General features: G+C 37.8%; 1 protein-coding gene and 1 non-coding gene across 3 annotated transcripts in view; both read right to left on the reverse strand.

The window, feature by feature from the left end:
- The window catches only part of PIK3C2A (phosphatidylinositol-4-phosphate 3-kinase catalytic subunit type 2 alpha), a 128,113-nt gene that overhangs the window by 13,473 nt on the left and 87,053 nt on the right, over nt 1–27,587 (reverse strand). For both annotated transcript variants that reach the window (XM_003919876.4, XM_074401173.1), the window contains exons 14-27: nt 27,420–27,531; nt 26,914–27,059; nt 24,192–24,380; nt 23,627–23,720; nt 23,044–23,138; nt 22,232–22,412; nt 19,062–19,166; nt 17,873–17,965; nt 15,116–15,245; nt 8,074–8,210; nt 5,326–5,495; nt 4,588–4,744; nt 3,079–3,188; nt 5–212 (exon numbers count right to left, since the gene is read on the reverse strand). In XM_003919876.4, coding sequence (XP_003919925.1) covers nt 5–212; nt 3,079–3,188; nt 4,588–4,744; nt 5,326–5,495; nt 8,074–8,210; nt 15,116–15,245; nt 17,873–17,965; nt 19,062–19,166; nt 22,232–22,412; nt 23,044–23,138; nt 23,627–23,720; nt 24,192–24,380; nt 26,914–27,059; nt 27,420–27,531 — 1,927 coding nt within the window. The remainder of the gene's footprint in view (nt 1–4; nt 213–3,078; nt 3,189–4,587; nt 4,745–5,325; nt 5,496–8,073; nt 8,211–15,115; nt 15,246–17,872; nt 17,966–19,061; nt 19,167–22,231; nt 22,413–23,043; nt 23,139–23,626; nt 23,721–24,191; nt 24,381–26,913; nt 27,060–27,419; nt 27,532–27,587) is intronic.
- Nucleotides 20,686–20,797, reverse strand: LOC120364759 (U6 spliceosomal RNA). The gene has a single exon (XR_005579906.1). It is a non-coding gene; the product is annotated as a U6 spliceosomal RNA (small nuclear RNA).

Here is a 27,587-nt window from a genome sequence, read left to right on the forward strand (position 1 = left end):
TTACATAATGTTTATCTGGGTTATATTTCTTATGATATGTGAAAACAGAGACTTCCTTGATTCGACCATCTTGTCTAAAGGAGTATGTTTTAGGTGAAAATGAAAGGATGGGCTCATCATTAGAAGGAATACCAGAAAAACGAAGCTGAGCAAGGTTGTGAATGAAGAAGTTAAACTTCGTGGCAATGCTTCCCAAACTTGATTCAATAAGCCTACAAAGTAATCAGAAAATTCGTTAACAGTAAATGAGAACACATGGTAAATTCTTTTAATGTAATAAATGACAAAAAATACTTTCATTCCTTTAAAAATATTACCAGGTTGTCACTTTGCCAAGGATTCCCTTTGTTCTATAGGCCAAAGATTTGTTAAGATACATCTCACCCCAGCCTGTAATCCCAGCACTTTGGGAGGCCGAGGCGGGTGGATCACGAGGTCAAGAGATCGAGACCATCCTGGTCAACATGGTGAAACCCCATCTCTACTAATGGTGCAAAAAATTAGCTGAGCATGGTGGCGCGTGCCTGTAATCCCAGCTACTCAGGAGGCTGAGGCAGGAGAATTGCCTGAACCCAGGAGGCGGAGGTTGCGGTGAGCCGAGATCGCGCCATTGCACTCTAGCCTGGGTGACAAGGACGAAATTCCGTCTTAAAAAAAAAAAAAAAAAAAGATACATCTCACCCCAACAAAATCATTTAGCCCAAGAAAGAAATTATGCTTGGTTTTCTTGAACCCTGTAAGGTCCCCAAGACTAAAGAGTATTTCAGATAGATGATGATTGGTATAATGCTAAAAAGATGACTTCAGGAATTTATTCCCTTTTAATAAAGGAGAAAGATGACAAATAGGTGTGAAAGAAAGTAATCTAAGGGCCAGCCATGGTGGCTCACGTCTATAAATCCCAGCCCTTTGGGACGCCAAGGTGGGCAGATCACATGATGCCAGGAGTTCGAGAACAGCCTGGCCAACAGGACTCTACTAAAAATAGAAAAATTAGCCAGGTATGGTGATGTGTGCCTATAATCCTAGCTACTCCAGAGGCTGAGGCAGGAGAATTGCTTGAACCCAGGAGGTAGAGGTTGCAGTGAGCTGAGACTGCGCCACTGCACTCCAGCCTTGGTGCTGAAGCAAGACTGTCTCCAAAAAAAAATCACAAAAACAAAAGAACAAAAACAAAGTAATCCAAATTTTAAAAATTATCTTCTATCAAACAGTAGAATTGTAGAATTCAGTGTCGGACTCCTTCAGGTAATCATATTTTCATTCAGTTGGGAAAAGAAGTTTTGACAGGTTGGAGAGTTCGGAAGGTAGGCCTGGATAGAACATTTTAGGCAAGCAAAGGAAACAAAAAGTCTCAGAAACAAGGAAGCAAGAAAGAAGGAGATTCTAAAAGAGAAATGAGAGAATCTCAAACACAGGCTTTTGCCTCACTATGGACTGAATGTTTGTGTTCCCTGAAATTCATATGTTGAAGCCCCAACCAACACAGCACCTTCATGGAAGTAATTTAGGTTAAATGAAGTCATAAACAGTAGAGCCCTAATCCAACAGGAGTGTCCTTCTAAGAAGAGATGAGACAGCCAGCTCTCCCCACCATGTAAGGACACATTGCAAAGGTGGCCATCTGCAATCTAGCAAGGGAGTCCTCACCAATAGTGTAATTGGCTGGCACCCTGATTTTGGACCTCCTAGCCTCCAGAACTGTGAGAAAATAACTATCTGTTGTTTAAGCCACCAGTCTATAGTATTTTGTTATGGACGTCTAAGCAGGTAGACAAATACATGCCTGCTTTGTAGTTTTGCCCAGGGGAGCCAATGAATCTCTTTTAAAAAACAAAAGAAAACCCATCAATACCTAAATTGTCAGGATTCGTTTGAAAGGCTATAAAAGTCAGCTTCCTTCCATACATTTTCATCCCAGACTCTTGAGACTAGAAAAGTCCAGTCAGTGTTTTTTTATACCTCTTCTCCACGAAGAGGAAGAAGGCAAGAGAAAAAGGAGAGAAAAGAACATGAGCTCAGGTACCCCTCCCTGCTATGGTATGATGATGATGTAAGCAGTAGTAGTCAGTAACCAATCTGATCACCAGACCTTTAGAACATATTTGTCAAGAAGACCTGTTGGTTTTTTTTGAGACAGAAAACTCTGTCTTGTTGTCCAGGCTGAAGTGCAGTGTCATGATCTTGGCTCACCGCAACTTTTGCCTCCTGGATTCAAGCAATTCTCCTGCCTCAACCTCCTGAGTAGCTGGAATTACAAGGATGTGTCACCAGGCCCGGCTAATTTTGTATTTTTAGTATAGACAGTGTTTCTCCACATTGGTCAGGCTAGTTTCGAGCTCCCAACCTCAGGTGATCTGCCCACCTAAGCCTCCCAAAGTGCTGGGATTACAGGCATGAGCCACCATGCCCAGCTGGAAGATCTGTTTTTAAAGCAATAACAAATTCAAGTACCAGTCATTGGTATATGTGTTTCAAGTACTATGCCATATTAATAGTTTACTTGCAGCAGTGACTCAGAGTTTCCTGTATTAAGAACACCTAAGGTCTTCATGGAAATTGTTATAACAAAATTCTGAAAAATAGATTAGTAGATATCATTTTAGATAAAGACTTTAATTAGCTGAGCTTAGTGGTGCATGCCTATAGTACCAGCTACTCGGGAGGCTGAGGCAGGAGAATTACTTGAACCCAGGAGGCTGAGGTTGCAGGGAACCGAGTCTGTGCTACTGCACTGTAGCCTGGAGAAAAGAGCATGACTCAGTCTCAAAATAAAAAATTTAAAAACACTTTAAAATGGTACATGGCACTGTAGAAAAATGTTTTTATCATTGAAATTACATATTAAATAAACCTTGAGAAATTTTGAGACAAGTATATTTTTAAGAATATTATTGCAAATCCTTTGTATTTATTCAATAAATAAATTTTTGACAGCCTACTATGTGCAAATACTGTCAGAATTTGTTCCTATATATCAGAATTTTGATTAATAGCACTGTATTTGTTTAAACTGAGGTAAAACAAATCAAAGCAAAATTGTATGTTCCTTCTGCAGTATACCTAAATATGCCTTACCTAGTAAAGAAAATTGTAGCTTCTGCATCTGTAGTTTGGGGTTGAAGTGCATCTCTAACATACTTCAAATCTTGAATACATGTAAGTTCTGGTAACCCTGAAGGAATCATCTGTAGAAGAAAACAAAAAGTTATGTGAGTTAAATTTTTAAAAAAGTTTGTTCCCCACTTCTTCCTGCAGGCAAGTAATCAGAACTAAAGCAAACAAAAACAATCAGTTTTGAGGGGTTCATTAGTATATTGGGGACTTAAGTGATTATCTTATAAATAAGGGAATGGAGGGCAAGGCACTCAAGCAATTTGTTGGAGGTTACAAAGCCAGTTTCACATGAGAGCCAGACCTCCTTTTGCTTGGCCCTTTTTTTTTGTCACCCAGGCTGGAGTGAAGGGGTGCAATCTTGGCTCACTGGATCCTCTGCCTGCTGGGTTCAAACAATTCTCCTGCCTCGCCTCCCGAGTAGCTGGGATTACAGGTGCGTGCCACCACGCCTGGTTAAATTTTTTGTATTTTTTGTAGAGATGGGGTTTCACCATGTTGGCCAGACTGGTCTTGAACTCCTGACTTCATTACCCATTTGCCTTAGCTTCCCAAAGTGCTAGGATTACAGGAGTGAGCCACCACGCCCAGCCTTTTTTTGGTATTTTTGATAGAGATGGGGTTTCACCATGTTGTCCAGATTGGTCTTGAACTCTTGATCTCAAGTAGTCCGCCTGCCTCAGCCTCCCAAAGTGCTGGGATTACTGGCGTGAGCCACTGCAACTGGCCTCGGCCTCTGTTTTCACTTTTATAGATTTAGGGGGTACAAGTACAATTTTGGTATAGGTATGTATCACATAGTGGTAAAGTCTGGGCTTTTAGTGTATCACATGAATAGTATACATTATACCCACTAAAATAACTTCTCATCTCCCTCAACCCCCTTCCTACCCTTCCAAGTCTCCAAAGTCTATTATTCTACTCTTTATGTCCATGTGTACATATTATTTAGCTCCCACTCATAAGTGAGAACACTGAATATTTAACTGAGTTATTTCACTGAAGATCACTGTATCCTTCTGTCTATTACCATATCAATTTATTCATAATAATCACAGTGGGTTTGTTTTTGTTTTCTTTTTGCTTAACTATAATAAATATCCACTAAAGTACAGAAATCTTCATCGTACAGCTGAGTGAATGTTCACAATTCGCACCCACATTAATACACAAAACATTCATTAGCATCTCAAATGCCCACCTCAAGGTCCAGTTACTAATTCTTCCCATCCCAAGGGTAGCCACTCTACTAACTTATTTTTTGTATTTTATACAAATGAAGTCAGACAGTAGGTACTCTTGTGTCTGGCTCATTTCACACAGCAATAAGTTTAAAATATTTGAGCAATAACGTATCTGACATTTGTGACTACATCAAATCTTATTCCAAAATCACAAAATAATCTTTTTTAGATATGGAAACATAGATACATTAATATAAAAACTATTTAAATGCTTATGAAGAATAGTTACCAGTGAAAGGAGGTTAAGAAAAAGGTTTGTCTGCTTTCTTATCAAGTTGTAGGCCTGACAGCAGAGGTCCACAAACAACTGAAAACGAATGGTGGGCTTTTCACCCCCATTAATGACATATGCCATATCAGAGGTCAGCACAAAAGGAGCCCGATCCCTATTTAAAATGAAAGTACATACAAAAATATTATTTACAGAAGATACTCCAGTAGTGCTATTGCATGATTATTAAACTATCTGAGGTACAGCGATTTCCAACTAGGAAACTTAATATCACACACTTTTGAATTTCCATAATTCTTTAACACTTTTCAAGAAGGCTATCACATAGTAACTTCATTATTTAGAGAGAACTTATATATGAAATTTCCTTATATATGAAAATAAGGTGGTATTTATAAATCCATATATCTAAAGAGAGATCAAACAGTAGTTACAAATATAGAAAACTACTTACTGCCATTATACACATGAAACCATTTCTAAGAGTTACTGCTAACTAGATGAAAAAATTTATATGTATCCTAATTCATTTCAACAAAGTTTATACACACACGCATTCTTGTCTACTATGTGGTAAGGTCATATCTTTGGGCCTTTTTCATCCCAAGTTATGCTCAAATGAAGCCACAAGAAAAAAACATAGAAAGGCAAAAGGCAAGGTTTGAGACAAACCTTAATTTTTACAACAAGAAGTGCCTCTTTTCTTTGGCAACAGCAATAATAACAATATTATACCTTTTGAAGCTGCCAAACATCTGTGCATGTCCCAAAAACTTTCCAAAGTCAATGTGAAACATATGTCCTGTGCTTCGAAGCATTATATTGTCATTGTGCCGATCACAGATGCCTAAAACATAGGTGGCTACACAGCATCCAGCACAGGAATAGATAAAGTTCTCTGAAGCCTATAAAAAACATATATAATTATTTTAGAAAATGAATTATTTTTAAAAGAGGCAGGGTTTATAAAGATTAAAGTAGTCTATCACTCTTTAAAAACACTATTGCAATTCACTCTCTCAATAGCATACAAATTGGGATATAGTAATAAAAGCCGACCTTTTCATATTCCAAAAACAAAAACACTTTTCTAAAGGTGGTTACTGCCCCTTCTCTAACTTTTCTCTTTTAAAAGTCTGGGATCCCTACCAGTCCATATTTAGGTATGTGCTGCCTTTGAACAGCTTTTAAGCATCATGTTTGTGGAATCCTGCACCTCACTGACTCTGCTGCTTAGAGCTGGTGAGGTGCAGGATTCCGCAAATACGATGGTAGAAGATTTTTGCTTTTTTTCCTTTCTGCCTGTAGTTAAGGACATGTGTAAGGAAAATCAGCTTATATCTGAAAACATCCAAGAATACAAGTAATGTATTTTGTTTCCCATTTGGTGATTCCCTGTGTGTCATCTTAAATCTTGCCTCTCCTGGGGATTATTAAAATTACTAATATAATATCATATAGAAGGATACAGCAAGATGCATACAATGAGGTTTTTCTTTAAAACATTTGTATTAGTTTATCTATATAAAAGACTATATTTCTGAGTAGTACATTCATTTGGCCTGACTTGCCCACATAGTTAATTCTATTCCATAATTCCCCAGAAATCATTACCAATGATAATAATAGCAAGTATTTATACAGCATTTAGCACAAACCAGGCACTTCTCTCTCTCTGAGTGTGTGTGTGTGTGTGTGTGTGTGTGTGTGTGTGTATGAAATGAACTCATTCTTTTTTATGGCTGCAAGCCTTTTAAAAAGTTATAGTTTTCAACCTTTGACATAAGAAACCAGCTAGCAATTGTTACTTTCAAAAAAATTCAAGTCTGGCCGGGCGCAGTGGCTCACGCCTATAATCCCAGCACTCTGGGAGTCCAAGGCAGGTGGATTGCTTGAGGTCAGGAGTTTGAGACCAGCCAGGCCAACATGGTGAAACCTCATCTCTACTAAAATATATATTTAGAAACTCACAACAAATCAATAACTTAGGTATGAACATCGTAACCACTGTACAGATGGAAAACTGAAACAGAGGTTGTTTGCCCAAGATCACATAATTGTTAAGTGGCACAGTGAGGATTCAAATCCAGGCAATATGACTTCACTAAGTTATATTCCTTCTTACCTATTAAATGCATTAAAAAGGCAAATGCATAAAAGGTGCTTAATATACGCTATTGGCAATTATTTCCTTACCAATAATAACAAAAGGGCCAACATTACTAAAACAAGTATTGGCTTCTGCTGCACTGCTTTTTACCCCAGATCACAAAGAATTAAGAAAAGGGAGTGATCTCACAGTTCAAAAGATCAAACAAGGCCGGGCGCGGTGGCTCAAGCCTGTAATCCCAGCACTTTGGGAGGCCGAGGCGGGTGGATCACAAGGTCGAGAGATCGAGACCATCCTGGTCAACATGGTGAAACCCCGTCTCTACTAAAAACACAAAAAAGTAGCTGGGCATGGTGGCGCTTGCCTGTAATCCCAGCTAGTCAGGAGGCTGAGGCAGGAGAATTGCCTGAACCCAGGAGGCGGAGGTTGCGGTGAGCCGAGATCGTGCCGTTGCACTCCAGCCTGGGTAACAAGAGCAAAACTCCGTCTCAAAAAAAAAAAAAAAAAAAAAGATCAAACAAAGGTCAAAATTCCCCTGCATTAGCTTTGTAGGTCAACAGATGACACATGTATATCAATAAAGGTGATCCATTAATGAAACATAAACCAGGCAGCTCCATGACATTAAAATGGGAGTTTTCTTCTATCACCACTCAGTGTTCTTGGGTCTTCCTTAGGCCACGTTAACATCATTAGAGGCCTTATGTCCTCAGAGATAACCCTGCCCTCATATGTAATTCAAAATAATAGTAAAACAGAAAATTGATGTTTCCAATAAGAAAAAGAGCTATCAATTATACAATTTTCACTACGCAGTGCTTTATATATATTAACTCATTTAATTTTCACAAAAATCTTATTGATGCATATGTTTACAGCCATAGTATGTGCTATACCATAACATATACAGTATTTTATAGCAGAGGTCACTGAGGCACACAGATGTTAAATAATTTGCAGAAGGCCCTGTTGCTGCTGAGTGACTTGGGACCTAAATTCAAGCCCAAAGAGTTTGGCCCCTAATTTATGTTCTTAACTATCACATGATACAGCCTATTTTACTCATTTCCCTAACTTCTTCCAAGATCTTTGGGAAATAAAACATTTTGCGTTAGAAAAATGCCTCTGTTTCGCTGGCCTCTAAGTATGTGTTTGGAATGCGTTTTTTTTTTTGGGTAAGTTAGCATCGGTTTCACTCAGATTCCTGCCATTAAATGCATTCTGTTTTACATTTCTTCCTATATGTAGAAAAAGATGCTCTTTTCCTGACTTAGACTAAATGACTAGTTGGAAAATGAAAGCACTTAAAACCTTTGTAATAAATACATTTTTGATAAAGTTTTTTAGAAACTTTGAGGAGACCTGCTAATTACCTTTTCATATTCTTCTTCAGAGGGATTGTATTTTCTTAGCCACTCTGCAAGTGGTTTATCTTTAAAGGATCCTGTCACACCATATTCCACTTGGATTTTCCTGAGGGTATCGGAAGCAGGAACCAGCTCCACCATGCCTTTAATGACAAAATATTAAGCTATGTAAAACTGTCTCCCCAAAGCAAGCTTTAAACATTTAGAAAATTATTACTTTTTAAGTTCTGGGATACATGTGCAGAATGTGCAGGTTTTTTATATAGGTATACATATGTCATGGTGGTTTGCTGCACCTGTCAACCCATCATCTAGGTTTTAAGCCCTGCCGTGCATTAGGTATTTGTCCCAATGCTCTCCCTCCCCTTGTCCCCTACCCCTCAACGGGCCCCAGTATGTGATGGTCCCCTCCCTGCCACCATTCGTTCTCATTGTTCAATTCCAACTTATGAGTGTGCATATGACGTGTTTGGTTTTCTGTTCCTGTGTTAGTTTGCTGAGAATGATGGTTTCCAGCTTCATCTATGTCCCTGCAAAAGAAATGAACTCATTCTTTTTTTATGGCTGCAAGCCTTTTAAAAGTTATGGTTTTCAATCTTTGACATCAGAAACCAGCTAGCAATTGTTACTTTCAAAAAATTCAAGTCTGGCCAGGCACAGTAGCTCATGCCTGTAATCCCAGCACTCCCGGAGGCTGAGGCGGGTGGATTGCTTGAGATCAGGAGTTCAAGACCAGCCTGACCAACATGGTGAAACCTTGTCTCTACCAAAAATATAAAAATTAGCTGGGTGTGGTGGCAGGCACCCGGGAGGCAGAGGTTGCAGTGAGCCAAGATCATGGTACTGCACTCCAGCCTGGGCAACAGAGCCAGAATCTGTCTCAAAAAAAAAAAAAAAAAAAAAAAATCAGGTCTTGCTGAGCATGATGGCTCATGTCTATAATCCCAGCACTTTTGGAAGCTGAGGCTCCAAAAAAAAGTGAGGGTGGATCACTTGAGCTCAGGAGTTTGAGACCAGCCTAGCCAACACAGTGAAACCCCACTGCTACTAAAAATAGAAAACTTAACCAGGCACGGTGACACACACCTGCAGTCCCAGATACTCAGGAGACTGATGCATGAGGATCACTTGAACCCAGGAGGCAGAGGTTGCAGTGAGTTGAGATCACACCACTGCACTCCAGCCTGGGTAACTGAGTGAAACCTTGTCTTTAAAAAAAAAAAAAAAAAAAAAAAAAAAATCAAATCTGGCCGCCAATCAAAATTATTCTTTATTTTCAAAAGTATCCAACATGTAAACATCAATTTTGTCTATTTGAGACTCTAATCTGTACAGCCATGTGCTAATCCCCAAAGGAAAACTAGCTGAGATCACAGGTGGCTGCCAGCATGCCCAGCTAATTTTGGTTTGTTTGTTTGTTTTAGTTGAGACAGGGTTTCACCATGTTGGCCAGGGTGGTCCTGAACTCCCAACCTTCAGTGATCCACCTGTCTGGGCCAAAGTACTGGCATTATAGATGTGAGCCATGGCACCTGGCAAAGAAAACTATTTTAACAACAAACAAGAAGACACTGACCTTGCTGGTAAAGTAAGATACACACTGTCCCACTTCAGCACAAAAAAATTTCTTTAATCATATATTTGGGCACGATAAGAATTTTTCAGAATATATTAAACACTTTTTAAATTTTTATTTATTTATTATTATTATTTTTTTAATTTTTATTATTTGACCTGGATTTTACAACCATACATTAAACACTTTCAAAGGGAAGAACAGATGAAGACTGACCTTGTAATATGATTAAATCTCAGGTATATGTTTTGGCCTCCTAATTGAAATGTAAATGCCTCGCTGAACAAATTGTTTTTTGTTTTCTCTCCGACTCCTTTAAAACGAGCGTCAAATAAATTATGTGTGTTTACACAAAAGAAAACAATGAGGAAGGAATTATGTGCTTTGATAGAAAAATCTCAAAAATAATGTTATTTAAAGACAAAATCCAGATGGAGAACTATACTATTGCGTTTGAAAAGAAAGATGGTTGTGCACATAGAATATACCCGAAACATTTCCAGAAGGCTACATAAGTGGTTATATTGTGGAAAGAGGGCACCTAGAATTGAGGATGAAGCTATGAGAGAAAACTAACATTTACTTTTCAATTTATTTTATTATATGCTATCTGGATATTTTACTATGTGAAAGTATTATGTATACAATTAAAAATTAATTTGATATATTTTTAAAATGAGGGAGATGCATTTGCATTAAAATAAAATATATGAAAACAGAGCTCTGCTTTGGACAAAGGATTAGAGGAAACAGAAGTTGACCAAGGCTGCCAGGGAACCCCAACAGAAAGTATGCAGGACCAGGTTCTAATTCTAGTCTAGTCTCACATGGCATAATGAATTCATTTGGCTCCTTTTTCTTTTTGGTTGTTTTCTGAGACAGTGTCTTGCTCTGTTGCCCAGCTGCAGTGCAGTAGTGCCATCTTGGCTCACTGCAACCTCCGCCTCCTGGGTTTAAGTGATTCCTGTGCCTCAGTCTCCCAAGCAGCCAGGACTACATACATTCACCACCATGCCTGACTAATTTTTTGTTTTTTTGTTTTTTTGGTTTTTTTTGAGACAGAGTTTCACTCTTGTTACCCAGGCTGGAGTGCAATGGCGCGATCTCGGCTCACCACAACCTCCGCCTCCTGGGTTCAGGCAATTCTCCTGCCTCAGCCTCCTGAGTAGCTGGGACTACAGGCACGCGCCACCATGCCCAGTTGATTTTTTGTATTTTTAGTAGAGACGGGGTTTCACCATGTTGACCAGGATGGTCTCGATCTCTTGACCTCGTGATCCACCCACCTCGGCCTCCCAAAGTGCTGGGATTACAGGCGTGAGCCACCGCGCCCGGCTCTGATTAATTTTTTATATTTTTACTACAGGTGGGCTTTCACCATGTTGGCTAAGCTGGTCTCGAACTTCTGGCCTCAAATGATCCACATGCCTTGGCCTCCCAAAGTGTTCATTTGGCACTTCTTCTTGGTTGTACCACCTAGTTTTCAGTTCACAGTGACATCCTTTTTCAGTGAGTACCTCCATCCCAATTCTGTGACTCAGCCAATTACTACATACAAAACAGCAAGCCATGCTTGGTAGCTCATGCCTGTAATCCCAACACTTTGGGAGGCCAAGGTGGGCAGATCACCTGAGGCCGGGAGTTCGAGACAGCCTGACCAACATGGAGAAACCCCATCTCTACTAAAAATACAAAATTAGCTAAGCATGGTGGCACATGTCTGTAATTGTAAACTGGGATTACTGGCATGCCTGTAATCCCAGCTACTTGGGAGGCTGAGGCAGAAGAATTGCTTGAACCCAGGAGGTGGAGTTTGCAGTGAGCCACGATCATGCCACTGCATTCCAGCCTGGGCAACAAGAGCAAAACTCCGTTTCAGAAATTTAAAAAAAAAAAAAAAAACAGTGGACCAAAATTCATAGGCCATTTAAAGTACTACCATCTAGATAAGACAGTCCCAACCCTGAGGGATCCCATAATCAATCCAGTGAGGAGGATATAAAACATGCGGAAAGAAAAATTAAGTAAGGTAATATAAAATAAATGGTGAGTATTAAAGACAACTGCTGAGCTCAAAGAAGGGAGAGATTATTACAGGCTGAGGTGTTTGTCAAAAACCTCACAGAGGATGTGGCTGTGATTTCCTCTTCCTCATGTGAAAAATAAGGATACAGTGAGATTGACAAAAATGAAAAGCTTAGCACAGGGCAAGACACACAGTAAACACTCAACCATTAGTTAGAAACAACATAAAGGGAATCTGATTGGATTATCTTTTTGGAATTCCAAAATGAGAAGAGGAAGTTCAGTTATGAACTTTATAAACCAAAGTTCGGTTTATTAAGAAAAAAAAAACTGAGATGACAGACTCGTACCGAGGAGCTGTTTTTTTTGTTGTTATTGTTGTTGTTGTTTTTGAGACAGGGTCTCTCTGTCTCCCAGGCTGGAGTAATGTGTGATCTCAGCTCACTGCAACCTCTGCCTCCGGGGCTCAGGTGATCTTCTCACCCAGTCAAGGAGTCTTTCTGATAAAACTTCCATCTTATATGATTTATATAAACAATAACCAGCAAGAATTCTTAAATTGACCTGATTTCCTTTTTGACAAGATAAAATTTGCACATCCAAACTTGAGCGAGAAAAGTTATAAGGCTCCCATACTGTCCTGATAGACAAACTGAAGAAATGTGAAGTGGTTGATAATACAATGAAGATGAGTAAGGAAAATGCTGCACTTGATTTAGCAATCACCTAAAGGGAGGTCCTTCCTTAATAGCATGCCAGGGGAGTTGGCTCTTGGCCCTTGTTTGGTAAACATTTTTCCCAATGACTTAGCAGAAGCTATAGAATATACAACTTTCAAATCTGTTCATGATACAAACTAAGAAGTTCAATGGCAGATAACAAAAATCAGATTTTATTTTATTATAATATATATTTTAATAGGAGTTTCCTGGTAAAGACCAGAAAATCTGCTACACAATTTTTTTTTTTTTTTTTTTTTTTTTTGAGACAGAGTTTCACCCAGGCTGGAGTGCAATGGCTTGGTCTTGGCTCACCACAACCTCTACCTCCTGGGTTCAAGTGATTCTCCTAACTCAGCCTCCTGGGTAGCTGGGATGACAGGCATGTGCCACCACACCTAGCTACTTTTGTATTTTTAGTAGAGACAGGGTTTCTCCATGTTGGTCTCGAACTCCCAACCTCAGGTGATCCACCCGCCTCAGCCTCCCAAAGTGCTGGGATTGTAGGAGTGACCCACCATACCCGGCCTCTGCTACACGAATTCTAAAAGAGCTGTAACAGTCAAAAGCAGGTTTTAAAAAGAACTCAACAAACTGAAAAGTAATGTATCAAATATAGCAAAGTTAATACCTAACACCTTACACATGGGTCTAAGATACAAAAATGTACAAGTACATAGCTGGGCACAGTGGTACAAGCCTATATCCCTGCCACTTGGGAGGCTAAAGTAGGAGGATTGCTTGAGCCGAGTTTGAAGCCGGCATGGGCAACATAGTGAGAACCCTGTCTTTATGAAAAATTTTAAAAATTAGCTGAGTGTGGTGGCATGTCACTACAGGTGCATGCCATCATACCTAGCTAATTTTGGGAGGCTGAGGGAAGTAGACTGTTTGAGCCCAGGAGTTTGAGGCTGCAGTGAGCTATGATCACAACACTGCACTCCAGCCTGAGTTACAAAGTAAGATCCCATCTCTGAAAAGATGGCCAAGACATGGCTTAGCAGGAGCTGGTATGATGATGACTTACTGATTTTATTTGTGACACTATGTCCACCCTTATGTATTCTACAAAATCCAGGTGCCATTTTTAGAGGCAACAGATTGCCTGAACCATTTGCAAGGAGAATAATAAGGCAATTTAAAGTAATCTTTCACAAATGGCTGAAGAATTTGGAATTCAGTATCTGAGGCCACAATATTCGTCAGAGTGAAGAAGGATTTAACTTAATTATATGACAGTCTCTGAGCAGAACTGGAACTAATGGGTAAAAGGCATCAGAACTTAGTCCCCATTATTCACCTGAATATGAAAAAGAAATCTATAGCCATCAGAGCTATCCAGAATAAAATGAACTGCCTTGAAAAGCAATGAATTCCCTTCACTGTATGGATTTAAGCATAAATTGAATGGCAAATATTGGAAGGATGATTAAGATAATCTTTCAGGTGACTTCCTAGTGTCTATGCATAGAAACTATGAAACATTTCTCATTTCCATCAACAGCGGATGATCTTTCTCTCCTTTAAAACCTGAAAGTATTGCTTTTATAACTCTCTTAGAGCTTTCAGCTTATTAAAGCATACTCTGATTACGTGAACATATTATTGCTTCCTTCTAAAATGTAAGTACCACATATTCTTAGCATTTTATAGATGGTAAACAAACGTGTTGACTAAGAATAATGATGGCTGCTATTTATTAAGCACATAATACATATCAGATATTAGGATGTTTTACATTATTTCAAAACGTAGTTAATAAACATTAAGATAGAAATCTGCTATTAGTAGAAGAGAACTTTGTATGATTTTATTTTACAAAAATGAAATCACAGTTGGTTTAATTTAGATATGGCCTTATTTATTTATTTATTTTGAGACAAGGTGTCACTCACTGTGTTACCCAGATTGGAGTGCAGTAGCATGATGACGGTTTATTGAAGCCTTAACCTCTCAGGCTCAAGTAATCTTCCCAGCCCATCCTCCAGAGTAACTAAGGCTATTTACCTTTTTTTGTAGAGACAGGGTCTCCCTATATTGCCTGGCTGGTCTCAACCTCCTAGACTCAAGTGATCCTCCTGTCTCAGCCAAAATGCTGGGATTACAGGTGAGAGCCACTGCACTCAGAGATATGGTCTTATTTTTAAGTTTAAAAGCTAAATACCATGAAGTCCTCACTGGGTCAATTAATGGACACCTCTGGTTACTGCAAAGCATTTATTTACGGTACTCACTAAGTTATTTTATTTATTTATTTATTTATTATTTATTTTGAGACAGAGTCTTGCTCTGTCACCCAGGCTGGAGTGCAGTGATTCGATCTTGGCTCACTGCAGCCTCTGCCTCCCAAGTTCAAGCTATTCTCCTGCCTCAGCCTCCCAAGTAAGTGGGATTACAGGGACACACCACCACACCCAGCTAATTTTTGCATTTCCAGTAGAGACAAGGTTTCACCATGTTGCCCAGGCTGGTCTCAAACTCCTGACCTCATGTGATCCACCCGCCTCCCAAAGTGCTAGGATAACAGACGCTAGCCACCATGCCCAGTCACTAAGTTATTTTTAAAAGAGACTTAATTATGAGCAACTGAATCAATAAAGTAACACCAGATTAAAATAAGAAACAACCGTGATCCCAAAGCATCTGCAGCAGGACCCTTAAGGCAGGTACACTTTAAGCTAAGTTCAAGGAAAAAAATAAGATATCAAGACACAGCTAATAGACTTACCTCGATCTCTGCCAGTTGAGAGACATTTGAAAATTACCATCCTCAGATCTAGACCTTCTTTAAGCCAGATCTTATCCATAATCTTTATCATCTGTAAAGCTAACATATCTTGCCGAAGATCTTCCCCAACCTTGAAATCAAGGAAACAAAATGAAACTTGTACATTTCTAAAAGACTTAGTAGATTACATACTATGAAAGCTGGCTGGACGCGGTGGCTCATGCCTGTAATCCCAGCACTTTGGGAGGCCGAAGTGGGTGGATCACCTGAGGTCAGGAGTTTGAGATCAGCCTGGCCAGCATGGCAAAACCCCGCCTCTACTAAAAACACAAAAATTAGTTGGGCATGGTGGCACATGCCTGTAAGATGAACAGAACTGTCTTTTTTTCTGCAGTATTCTAGGGAAAAGTACTTAACCTCTTCATGTGTCAGTTCCCTGAACTGTATACTTTAAAAGCTTCAGTTTTATGGTATGTGAATTATATTCAATTCTTTATTTTTAGAGACTGAGTCTTGCTCTATCGCCCAGGCTGGAGTGCAGAGGCACGGTCTCGGCTCACTGCGACCTTGGCCTCCCAAGTTCAAGTAATTCTTCTGCCTCAGCTTCCAGAGTAGCTGGGATTATAGGTGCCCACCACCAAGCCAGGCTAATTTTTGTATTTTTAGTACAGATAGGGTTTCGCCATGTTGGCCAGGCTGATCTCAAACTCCCGACCTCACGTGATCTGCCTGCCTCGGCCTCCCAAAGTGCTGGGATTACAGGCATGTGTCACTGTACCCAGCCTATATTCACCTTTTTAAAAAGGCAACATGGAGAATCTTTGTGATGATGAAATGTTCTGTATTTTGACTGTATCAATGCCAATACCCTGATTGTGATATTAGTTATACAAGATGTTACTATGAAGCATAGTACACAGGATTTCTCTGTACAGTTACAATTGCCTATGAACTTACAATTATCACAAAATGAAAACTTTACTTAAAAAAATTAACCCTCCCAAAATGAATTATTTTTTAATAAAATCTGAACAAGTTTTCATTTTCTTTTTTTTTTTTTTTTTGAGACGGAGTTTTGCTCTTGTTACCCAGGCTGGAGTGCAATGGCGCGATCTCGGCTCACCACAACCTCCGCCTCCTGGGTTCAGGCAATTCTCCTGCCTCAGCCTCCTGAGTAGCTGGAATTACAGGCATGTGCCACCATGCCCAGCTAATTTTTTGTATTTTTAGTAGAGACGGGGTTTCACCATGTTGACCAGGATGGTCTCGATCTCTCGACCTTGTGATCCACCCGCCTCGGCCTCCCAAAGTGCTGGGATTACAGGCTTGAGCCACCGTACCCGGCCCTTCATTTTCTTTTTTAAACTGAATAAAATAATTTAAAAACACAAATAATGAATACATTCTGAGACTAGGAAAGAAAATTATGGAACAGAAAAAGGAGAACTTGCCTTAAAAAATATTAAAACTGGGCCGGGCGTGGTGGCTCACGCCTGTAAACCCAGCACTTTGGGAGGCTGCGGTGGGTGAATCACCTGAGGTCAGGAGTTTGACAACAGCCTGGCCAAGATGGTGAAACCCTGTCTCTACTAAAAATACAAATTAGCTGGGTGTGGTAGCACATGTCTGAAACCCCAGCTACTTGGTAGGCTGAGACAGGAGAATCACTTGAACCTGGGAGGTGGAGGTTGCAGTAAGCTGAGATCACACCATTGGACTCCAGCCTGGGCAACAAGAGCGAAACTCCATCTCAAACAAACAAATAAATAAATAAATAAATAAATAAATACTTAACACATAAAATTCTTGTATTCAAAACAGATGTTACCAGTTTAGGAAAAGGCACCTATATTAATAAAACAAAATATAGAGTTCAAAACCAGATCTGAGTACACAGGAATTTATCACATGTATCAAAGGTGGTTCAGTAGAAGGAATATTTATGAACCTCCACATATCCAACTCGTTGAATTAACTAAAATTCTTCATCCTTTCAAAATATACAAATCATGATCAAAACACATAAAATCTTTGGCCAGGCACAGTGGCCCATGCCTGTAATCCCAGCACTTTGGGAGGCTGAGGTGGGCAGATCACCTGAGGTTAGGAGTTCAAGACCAGCCTGGCGAACATGTATTTTTAGTCTCTATTAAAAATACAAAAATTAGAGGCCGGGCACGGTGGCTCAAGCCTGTAATCCCAGCACTTTGGGAGGCCGAGGCGTGTGGATCACAAGGTCAAGAGATCGAGACCATCCTGGTCAACATGATGAAAACCTGTCTCTACTAAAAATACAAAAAATTAGCTGGGCATGGTGGCGCATGCCTGTAATACCCAGCTACACAGGAGGCTGAGGCAGGAGAACTGACTGAACCTAGGAGGTGGAGGTTGCCGTGAGCCGAGATCGCCCCATTGCACTCTAGCCTGGGTAGCAAGAGTGAAACTCTGTGTCAAAAAAAAAAAAAAAAAAAAAAAAAATTAGCCAGGCATGGTGGCAGGTGCCTGTAATCTCAGCTACTTGGAGGCTGAGACAGGAGAACTGCTTGAACCCGGGAGGCGGAGGTTGCAGTGAGCCAAGACCGTACCACTGTACTCCAGCCTGAGCATCAGAGCAAGACTCTGGCTCAAAAAAATAAATAAAATAAAATAATTTTTAAAATATTAATTAAGCAAAATCACCTTTGCAATTCTGGAAAAGTAATTTGATAAAACAATTTCTAAATTGCCATTTAAAAAATAGTAACATTATTTACTTACCTTAAACATGACATTAATTTCTTCTCCCATAGGGTCAGCATTCACCATTGTGACTTTTAGGGGGACAGCATTGGAACTGAAGAAGGAACACGACTGCAAATACAACATGTTAAGCATTAGAAAGATAACCTAAATAAAAATTAATTTAGAAATTTTTTTGTCCCAGGCATTTCCCCTTTCACTTGTTCCTTTGTGTCTTGTTTTTAAATTTATTTTTTATTTTTATTTCTGTTAGAGACAGGGTCTTGCTCTGTTACCCCGGCTGGAATGCAATGGTGCAATCATAGCTTCCCGCAACCTTTAACTCCTGGGCTCAAGTGATCCTCCTGCCTCAGTCTCCTGAGTAACCGGGACTACAGGTATATAGCATCACACCCAACTGAATGCTTGTTTTTTTAAATTACAGCAAATGAAATACCATGAAAATTGCTTTTTCATTTTATTATTTATATTTTATGAGACAGAATTTTGCTCTTGTTGCCCAGGCTGGAGTGCAGTGGTATGATCTCGGCTCACTGCAACCTCTGCCTGCCGGGTTCAAGTGATTCTTCTCCCTCAGTCTCCTGAGAGTAGCTGCGATTACAGGTGCCTTCCACTATGTCCGGCTAATTGAGAATTAGCTCTCTGGCAGATAAGAGATGTACAATATACAAAAATACATTTTGAAACTTAAAATATCATCTCACTAGGCAGAGAAGCAAAACCTTGAGACACAAACTTTTAAAGTTTGAGCTTTGTAAAAATCTCAGTCCATCAACAGAACACAAAGTCTTGTGATACCCTTTTCCATCTTCTAAATCATTTTGATCTGAGATGAGATCTCCACTTCTGTTTATGTACTATTTTAATTAGCCATGGAAGTACTGACAAAACTTTTAAAATTTCATTAGTAAAGATCAAATCTTACTTTTAAAATAAAAGTGACTAAAAGCCAATTTAAGATGGTGAGACCAATCTAAATAAATGAAGCCCAAGGCAGTAAATAATTTCACGATTTTTTTTTTTTTTTGAAAAAGTGGTGGTTAGGTAAAAAATAAGCTAAGATACACATGGATACTAATCACAACCATCCATGCTTATAATAAACCTCTACAGGTTTTACCTTCATTTGCCTTAAGCATACCTGCCCATTGCCTTCTTCCTATTATTTTCAAATGTAATATGAACTTATAAGTATGATATGTGTCACCTTAATATTTAATTCTTTTGCCACTAGACTTGGCTTGAGAGGGAGACGGCATTTATTTTTCTGAAAAAAGGACTGTACTCGTTCCATACTTCTTTGGAGAACAACCTGTAGAAAGAGATGTGACACTGTTAAGTACATAATGAAAATGAAGATCTATTTTTCCGACAAGTTATGCTGTGGATATAATTTATAAAATGCTCAGTTGTCAAATGGTCAAAAAAAGGTTGTTGCTAAAGAGAGTTAATTTTCACTATGAAACTGGAATGGTCAAGGCTATAAATATAGGGGGCAAAGGTACACTTGGCCAAGCAACGCATATAAAAATGTTAAACCTCACTAATAGTCAAAGAAATAGAAATCAAAACAAAAATGAATGCAATTTTTCATTTATCAGATTAAAATTTAAAACAACATCCAGTGTTAGGAAACAATTTCATAATCCATTGGTAGGGAAAGAGGTGTACGTAGGTGTAGCTTCTTTTGTAGAGGAATGTTAACAACTATTATAACTAAAAATATATGTGGCTCTTGACTCAGCTATTTGATCTGTAGGAATTTCCTGTAAAGAAATACTAGCAAAGAAGTAAAAATGTACACACCAACCAAAGTTCATTTCAGCATTGTTTGGTAAAGGGAAAATAGGTAAACAATGTATATAGAGGTAATAGTTTATAATTAAGATTATATGTAATATTTCCCCCAATTAATCTATAGTTCTTATCAAAATTCCAACTGCCTTTTTGCAGAAATGGACACACGGATCCTAAAATTCATGAAATTGCAAGTGTCCCCTGAACAGCCAAAATAATCTTGAAAAAGAATAAAGAATAAAAGAAAAGAGTAAAGTAGGAGAACTCACATTGTCCAATTTCAAAACTTACTTTAAAACTATGGTAATCAAAAAAGTATAGGCTGGGTGTGACGGTTCACACCTGTAATCCCAGGACTGTGGGAGGCCAAAATGGGAGGACTGCTTGAGCCCAAGAGTTCAAGACCAGCCTGGGCAACATGGCAAAACCCTGACCCTATAAGAAAAAACAAAAATAAAATTAGCCAGGCATGGTGGCAAATACCTGTGGTCCCAGTTACTTGGGAGGCTGAAGCGGGAGGATCACTTGAGCCCAAAAGGTTGAAGCTGTGGTGATTTGAGATCACACCACTGTTCTCCAGTGTGGGCAACAGAGAGAGACCTCGTCTCAAGGGGAAGAAAAAAAAATGAATATCATATGGATAGACAAATAGATGAATGAAATAGAATTGAGAGTCTAGAAAAAGCCGGGCGCGGTGGCTCAAGCCTGTAATCCCAGCACTTTGGGAGGCTGAGGCAGGTGGATCACGAGATCAAGAGATCGAGACCATCCTGGTCAACATGTTGAAACCCCGTCTCTACTAAAAATACAAAAAAAATTAGCTGGGCATGGTGGCGCGTGCCTGTAATCCCAGCTACTCAGGAGGCTGAGGCAGGAGAATTGCCTGAACCCAGGAGGCAGAGGTTGCGGTGAGCCAAGATCACGCCATTGCACTCCAGCCTGGGTAACAAGAGTGAAACTCCACCTCAAAAAAAAAAAAAAAAGAGAGTCTAGAAAAAAACCCATATATGTGGTCAACTAAATTTTTTTATTAAAAAAATTTTTAATGGAACACTTTATGAATCTGTATGTCATCCTTGTGTAGGGGCCATGCTCATCTTCTCTGTATCATTCAAATTTCAGTATATGTGCTGCCGAAGCAAGCACAGCATCAACTAATACTTGACAAGTACGCCAAACCATTCAAGAGGATGGAGGGGGTCACTTTAACAAATGGTGCTAAGACAACTGGATAACCTAATTCAGAAGAATGAAGTTGAACCTCTACTTGATACCACAAACTAAAATTAACTCAAAATGGATCAAAGATCTAAATATAAGAGCTAAAACTAGAAACACTTCAAAGAAAACACAGGTGTACATATTTATGGTATTAGATTTGATGATGGATTCTTACATATGACACTAAAAGCATGAGCCACAAAAGAAAAAAATAGATAAACTAGACTTCATCAAACTTAAACATTTTTGTATTCATATATTAAAGGACGCTATCAATGAAGTAAAAAGACAACTGCAGAATGAAAAAAAATACTTGCAAATAGCGTATTTGATACAGGTCTAGTATTGGAAATATATAAATAACTCTTAACAACATAACAACAAAAAGACAGTATAATTTAAAACGGGCAAAGGACTTTGAATAGATTTTTTCCAAATAAGAAATACAAATGGCCAACAAACACATGAGAATGTGCTCAATATTATTAGTTACTAGGGAAATACAAATCAAAACCACAATGAGACACTACTTCACATCCACTAGAATGGCTATAATAAACAAACAAACAAACAAACAAAAAACAATGTTGCTGAGAATGCGGAGAACTGGAACTCTTCTGTATTGCTGGTGGGAATATAAAATGATATAGCTGCTACAGACAATAATTCTATGATTCCCCAAAAAGTTAAGCACAGAACTACTATATGACCTAGCAATACCATTCCTAAGTGAAAAAGTTGTTTAAACAAAAGTTTATATATGAATATTCTAGCAGCATTATTCTTAATAGTCAAAAAGTGGAAACAACCCAAATATCCACCAATAGATGAATGGATAAACAAAATATGGACTATCCACACAATGAAACATTATTCAACCAAAAATGGCATGTAATCAACATGCTAGAACATAGATGATCTCTGAAAACTTTATGCTAAGTGAAAGAAACTAGATAGAAAAGGCCATGAAGTGTCCAGAATATCCATATAGAAGTACAGAAGTATCCATATAGAAACAAAACGGTTTAGTGGCTGGGAGGAGGGGGAAATGGTAACATGCTTTCTTTTTAGTGTGATGAAAATACTATGGACTTTGATAGTGTAGGTAAAGGAATGCAAAAAAATCAATTTTGATCAGAAAGGAAAAAATAAGCATGGGAAAAATCATTGATTTTAATAGGTTGTGAAATATTTTCCTATGTATTTTGAACAGTCTTTGAATTTATCTGCCCCAAATAGCATGGGTACAGTTAGAGTTCCATTGGGAGTCTACCAATAGAGTGGCAACTTAATTAGTCAGTACCATAAAGATCCTTCTTTAACATTAACACATTTATATTACCTTTTATGGGTACATACCTGTCTGGCTGATCCACTAGCCTGCCTTACTTTTTCTGCTGCTCCTCCTAAAAGCTGTACAAGCTTCGTCTGCTTTAGAAGTTCTTCTCTAAGTCGTTTTCCTCCTACTGAGAGGAGAGCACCCAAAACGTGTTCGTATCGGGTACTAAAGTGTATATCATGGAGGGCATCTTTGAGAAGCCTAATAAAGCAAAATATTTATGTTAGTCACTTCTGAGAACTAGATGACTCAGTGAATCTCCCTGAAAAATAACAAGTTCAATTTTTTTTTCTGTTTTTTTTTTTTTGAGACCAGGTCTGCCTTGTCAACCAGGCTGGAGTCCAGTGGCATGATCCTGGCTCACTGCAACCTTCACTTCCCTGGCTCAAGCAATCCTCCCACCTCAGCATCCCAACTAGCTGGAACCAAAGGCATATACCACCATGCTTGACTAATTTTTTTTTATTTTTGGTAAAGATGAGGTTTCACCATGTTGCTCAGGCTGGTCTCAAAATACTGAGCTCAAGTGATCCACTATCTTTGGCCTCCCAAAGTGCTGGGATTATGGGCATGAGCCACCACATCTCAATTTTTGATAACCAGGAATTTATTTTAAGCTATATAAGAAAATGAAAACCCAAGCATTATTATAGAGCTATAAGATATCAAATTTTTGCAATAAAGGATATATTTAGCTCCTTTAAAATAATGCCTTCAATAAAACATCTGGTATTCACAATAAGTAGTGTGGCATGCCATTTAGACTTACAGAGTATGCCATTTCTATAAATTTTAGGAATGGAAATAGTGATTAATAAAATTTAAATCTTACCAATATAAACTGTGTGCTATCTGGATATTTCCCAATGCCCTGGACAGAAGGAAGTGCACTAATGAACTATTCAAGTAAATTTCATATTTCAAAGCCTACACATAAAAGAAAATAAGAATTACTAGTGGTCAAATCCATACTAAATTGTTCCAACAAAACTATCAAAAGAGAAACTATATAAAGCAAGTATTACTCTTATTGATGAAAGATGATACTTATAAAAATCAAACAGAAACAGATGAATTATGCCAAATTAATGAAATCAAGCACAAAAGTATAGAATGAGTAACTGTCATTAGCTATGTTGAACTCACCAGTAAATAAGAATCAAGGAAAAGCTCAAGTCTAGTTTGTTCTAAAAAGTCTGAAAACTAAAAATATAGGTACCTACATACAATATTCAAATGGGGCAGATGACAATAATGGGAAAAAATTCACACTAAATCCAAATGCAATTTCCATCAATGTTCCCACACTACAAAACTGCTTTTAATCTAAACAAAGGGGGATACCTAGGTAAGTTCCCATCAAAAATTAGAGAGAAAGTATAAAGGGAGGTTATCTAGTAAACAAAAAAACTCACTTGTACAAACTGTGGAAGAAGATCTGTTAGCTCATCATCACTAATGGCCTCAATCCAGGTCACAGCTAGAGATCTTACTTCCTGATCAGCAAATCTAGAAGAATATCACAAAACCAAGATTTGACAGTGATTTCTTTCCAGTGAAATGGTAGTTCCTGACAACACAATCTCATTCTGTTCCTGACAAGGAACAGCAAGATATCTCTTTTATTCAAAAGCAACGTGTTTTTTCTTTTTGTAAGATGACATCTTATTGTGCTATACAGATTAGGTTTGGGGATTATTTAGGAATCTTAAATTTATGAAAATTAATTTTGGCCCACATCATAAAAATATAAATTATTCAAAATTTACAACCTAACCCATTCTTTAGGCTAGTTTTAAATGACATGAAAAGCTTTATTGACAACTTCAATGCAGAAGATATGTTTGTATAAATATACCTTAACACTTTTGGATTATATTGAATTGTTTTCATGTTAAAAGGAAAGGAAATACTCCTGACAACATACTTTACTGGAAAAACTGATATTAAAACAAGAGCAAATAGATGTACTTGACTTACTTTGAATCAAGAAGTTCCAATGCAGTTAGTGGGTACAATGGAGGCCACTGGTGAAGCAATGAGTAAGTTTTGGCAAGATTAGCCCTCTTCCAGTTTGGGGTACTTGCTAATATTTTAGGAAGACAATTTGGGTATTTGAAGCAATAATAACGTTTCTCCCATAAAAAAGCTTTATCTTCTTTAGAAAGTCTGCATATATAATAGAATTAAATTACTTCTCAGTGATAGCATAATGATATAATTTCAATGATTAAAAATACAAAGAAGAAATTTATTTATTTGGGATGGCTACTTCTTGGCAAAATCATTAATACTAATTTGGAATAGAAAAATATAATATACGGCAAATGTCAGTAATTAATGCTAATCTGAGAATGGAAAGAAATGATTCTGTCTTGATAAAAGAAACTTAGTTATGAAAAGAAGGATAATTCAGTACAATAAAAATTTATTGAGCTCAACTAGATGCCAGGCACTAGAAATCAGAGTTGAAAAAGCAGATCCCACTCTAAGTGACAGCAAGGATTTCATCCATTTTATACCAATGAAATCAAATGCTACGAAAAAAAATGCTACTATAAAATTTTAGAACATATACAGTACAACTGAGAAATATTCAAAATGAAAAGGACTTGTTTTAAAGATCCTAATTGTTTTATTTAAGCTTAAACTCAAATGTTTATGTGAATGAAATATTTCACTGTTTTACCATCCATGTATATATATATACACATGCACTGAAATTTATTCATTTCATGCGGAGTAATGAAAAAATTCAAACACTGCAAAAGGTATATAATGAAATCTCTCTCCCTCCAATTCCCCTCCAATTCCCCTCCCAAGAGGCAACCACCTAAGCTTGTATGCTCCTTCAGAGATAGTTTATTTATACAGAAGCACAGATGTGGATATACGCAGATTCTCTTTTTTCCTTTATTTTCATGGTAATACACTATATACATGATTTTACTCCTGGTTTTCTTCAGTTAACCTATTTCAAAAAAAATAGTATATACAGCTATAATTTCATTTTTATTTATTTTTAAATTTTATTTATTTATTTATTTTTGAGATGGAGTCTTGCTCTACTGCCCAGGCTGGACTGCAGTGGCACAATCTCAGCTCACTGCAGCCTCTGACTCCCAGGTTTAAGCGATTCTCCTGCCTCAGCCTCCTGACTAAGTAGCTGGGATTACGGATGCATGCTACCACGACCAGCTACTTTTGTATTTTTAGTAGAGATGGGGGTTTCACCATGTTGGCCAGCCTGGTCTCTAACTCCTGACCTCGTGATCCACCCATCTCAGCCTCCCAAAGTGCTGGAACTGCAGCCGTGAGCCACTGAGCCCAGGCTGTAATCTCATTTTTAATAGTTGTTACATGGTTCTCTACCAGAAAAATGTAGCATAATTTAATCTGTATTGATGGACATTTCCAGTCAATTTTTTTTTTCTTTTTTTTTTTTTTTTGAGATAGCGTATTGCTCTGTTGTCCAAGCTGGAGTGTGTGATGAGATCATGGCTCACTGCAGCCTTGACCTCACGGGCTCAAGCAATTATTTCACCTCAGCCTCCCGAGTAGCTGGGACTACAGACACACAACACTGTGCCTGGCTACTTTTATTTTTTTGTAGAGACGGGGTCTCACTATGCTGTCAGGCTTTCTCTAACTTGTGGGCTCAAGCAATCCTCCCACCTCAGTCTCCCAAAGTGTTGAGATTACAGGAATGAGCCACCATGCCCAGCCTCCGAAGTTTTTCAATAATCCACATAAATTCTGCAATGAATATTTCCGTCTCCATAAGCAAATATAAAAGAGTTTATCCTTTTTTGGGAACTGTTCCAGGAACAGAATTTGTATGTGATGAAGTCCAAAGAGAAGTTTAGTTCCACATGTTAAAAACCCTCATGAATGTAAAAAGAATACTGTGATTTTCATTTTAAAAATAAATTCAAAATTTACAACATATGGTAATGAATTTTAAAAGTTAGTATCAACTAAATAAAAAGATCATTTTTAAGAATATATCAGAAGAATATACACATTATAACTTTGTAGATTTTGCCAAATTGCTCTCCAAAGGAGATGTAGCTTTTTGTAGTTCTGCAAATAGTATAATTTATATTTTATGTATCCTTATCAACACTTTTAGTAAGGTATCTCAATTTTTGCCACTCTGATGTGTGTTAGATATCTTGAATTAATTTATATTTCCTTGATTACTGAGAAATTGAACATCTTTTCAGATTGTTTAAAAGCATTGTATTTCTTTTCTAAAAAATTGTTTGTTCATACTTTGTCTCGTCTCCTTGACTACTGAGTTGTTGGTCTTAATCTTATTAATAAGAAAAAGTTCTTTACAGTTAAATAAAAAGTCTCTTGATATTTACTGTAAATAGAGTTTCTAGTCTATTGTTTGGTTTTTGTTTAAGTAAAAACATTTGACTTGACAATTTCTAAACTTTTATGCAGTCATGTAGTCTTTTTATATAATTTTAAAAACAAGTTAAATATTAGCTGGCCCTCAAGACAAAAAAACTTGTAGATTATTTTAAAAAATAAATAAATAAAAATAAAGGAAACAAAGTAAGTTAAATAGAAAACTTTCCACACCAAGAAAGCTGATAAGTCATGAACAGAATCAGGGCATTTAACACAAGCCTTAACTTGACTTTTACATTACAAGAGATACTTAGCTCAAAACAGAATAAACAGAGCATACCCAAGTGATGAGTCTTTATGAAGAATATCCAGAAGTTTCCCTTTTATATCATTCTCTAGTGTTTCTAAGTTATGTTGCTGTATAATGCTTCTGTCAACTTGAGGAGTTGTATAAATAATATCAAATGCAGGAGAAGGAAAATCAACCTTTAAAATTTAACAGAAGTTGATCAAATTAGTTTATACATTTGCCACATTAACTTCTTTCTCTTTAATAGATTTTTCTTAACAATCGGGGTGTATTTACATTGAATATTAAATTAATGCTTCTTGTTGCAATTTATTACCATTGTTGGTAATTCTCAATACACATATATATTTATTGGGATGAGTACAGTACATATTTTACTGCTTCTCAGAAATATTGATAATGTAATAGAAGATAGATCCTGAGATTAAAACAAGATCAATTAGGTTTCTTTAACAACCCAAATCATGGTATAGGCACACACATTTTATAAGGAAATGTGAATTTACACCTCTGTACATGTCAAGAAGTACCATTACCTGTAGCACTATTCTTTCCATGACATATCCTTTTTTGAGAACTGTTCCAGGAACAGAATTTGTATGTGGTGAAGTCCAAAGATATAGAAGTTTAGTTCCACATGTTAAAAACCTTCATGAATGTAAAAAGAACACTGTGATTTTTCATTTCAAAACTTAATTCAAAAT

Source organism: Saimiri boliviensis, chromosome 6 (assembly GCF_048565385.1).
Source record: "Saimiri boliviensis isolate mSaiBol1 chromosome 6, mSaiBol1.pri, whole genome shotgun sequence".
Classification (NCBI taxonomy): Eukaryota; Metazoa; Chordata; class Mammalia; order Primates; family Cebidae; genus Saimiri; species Saimiri boliviensis.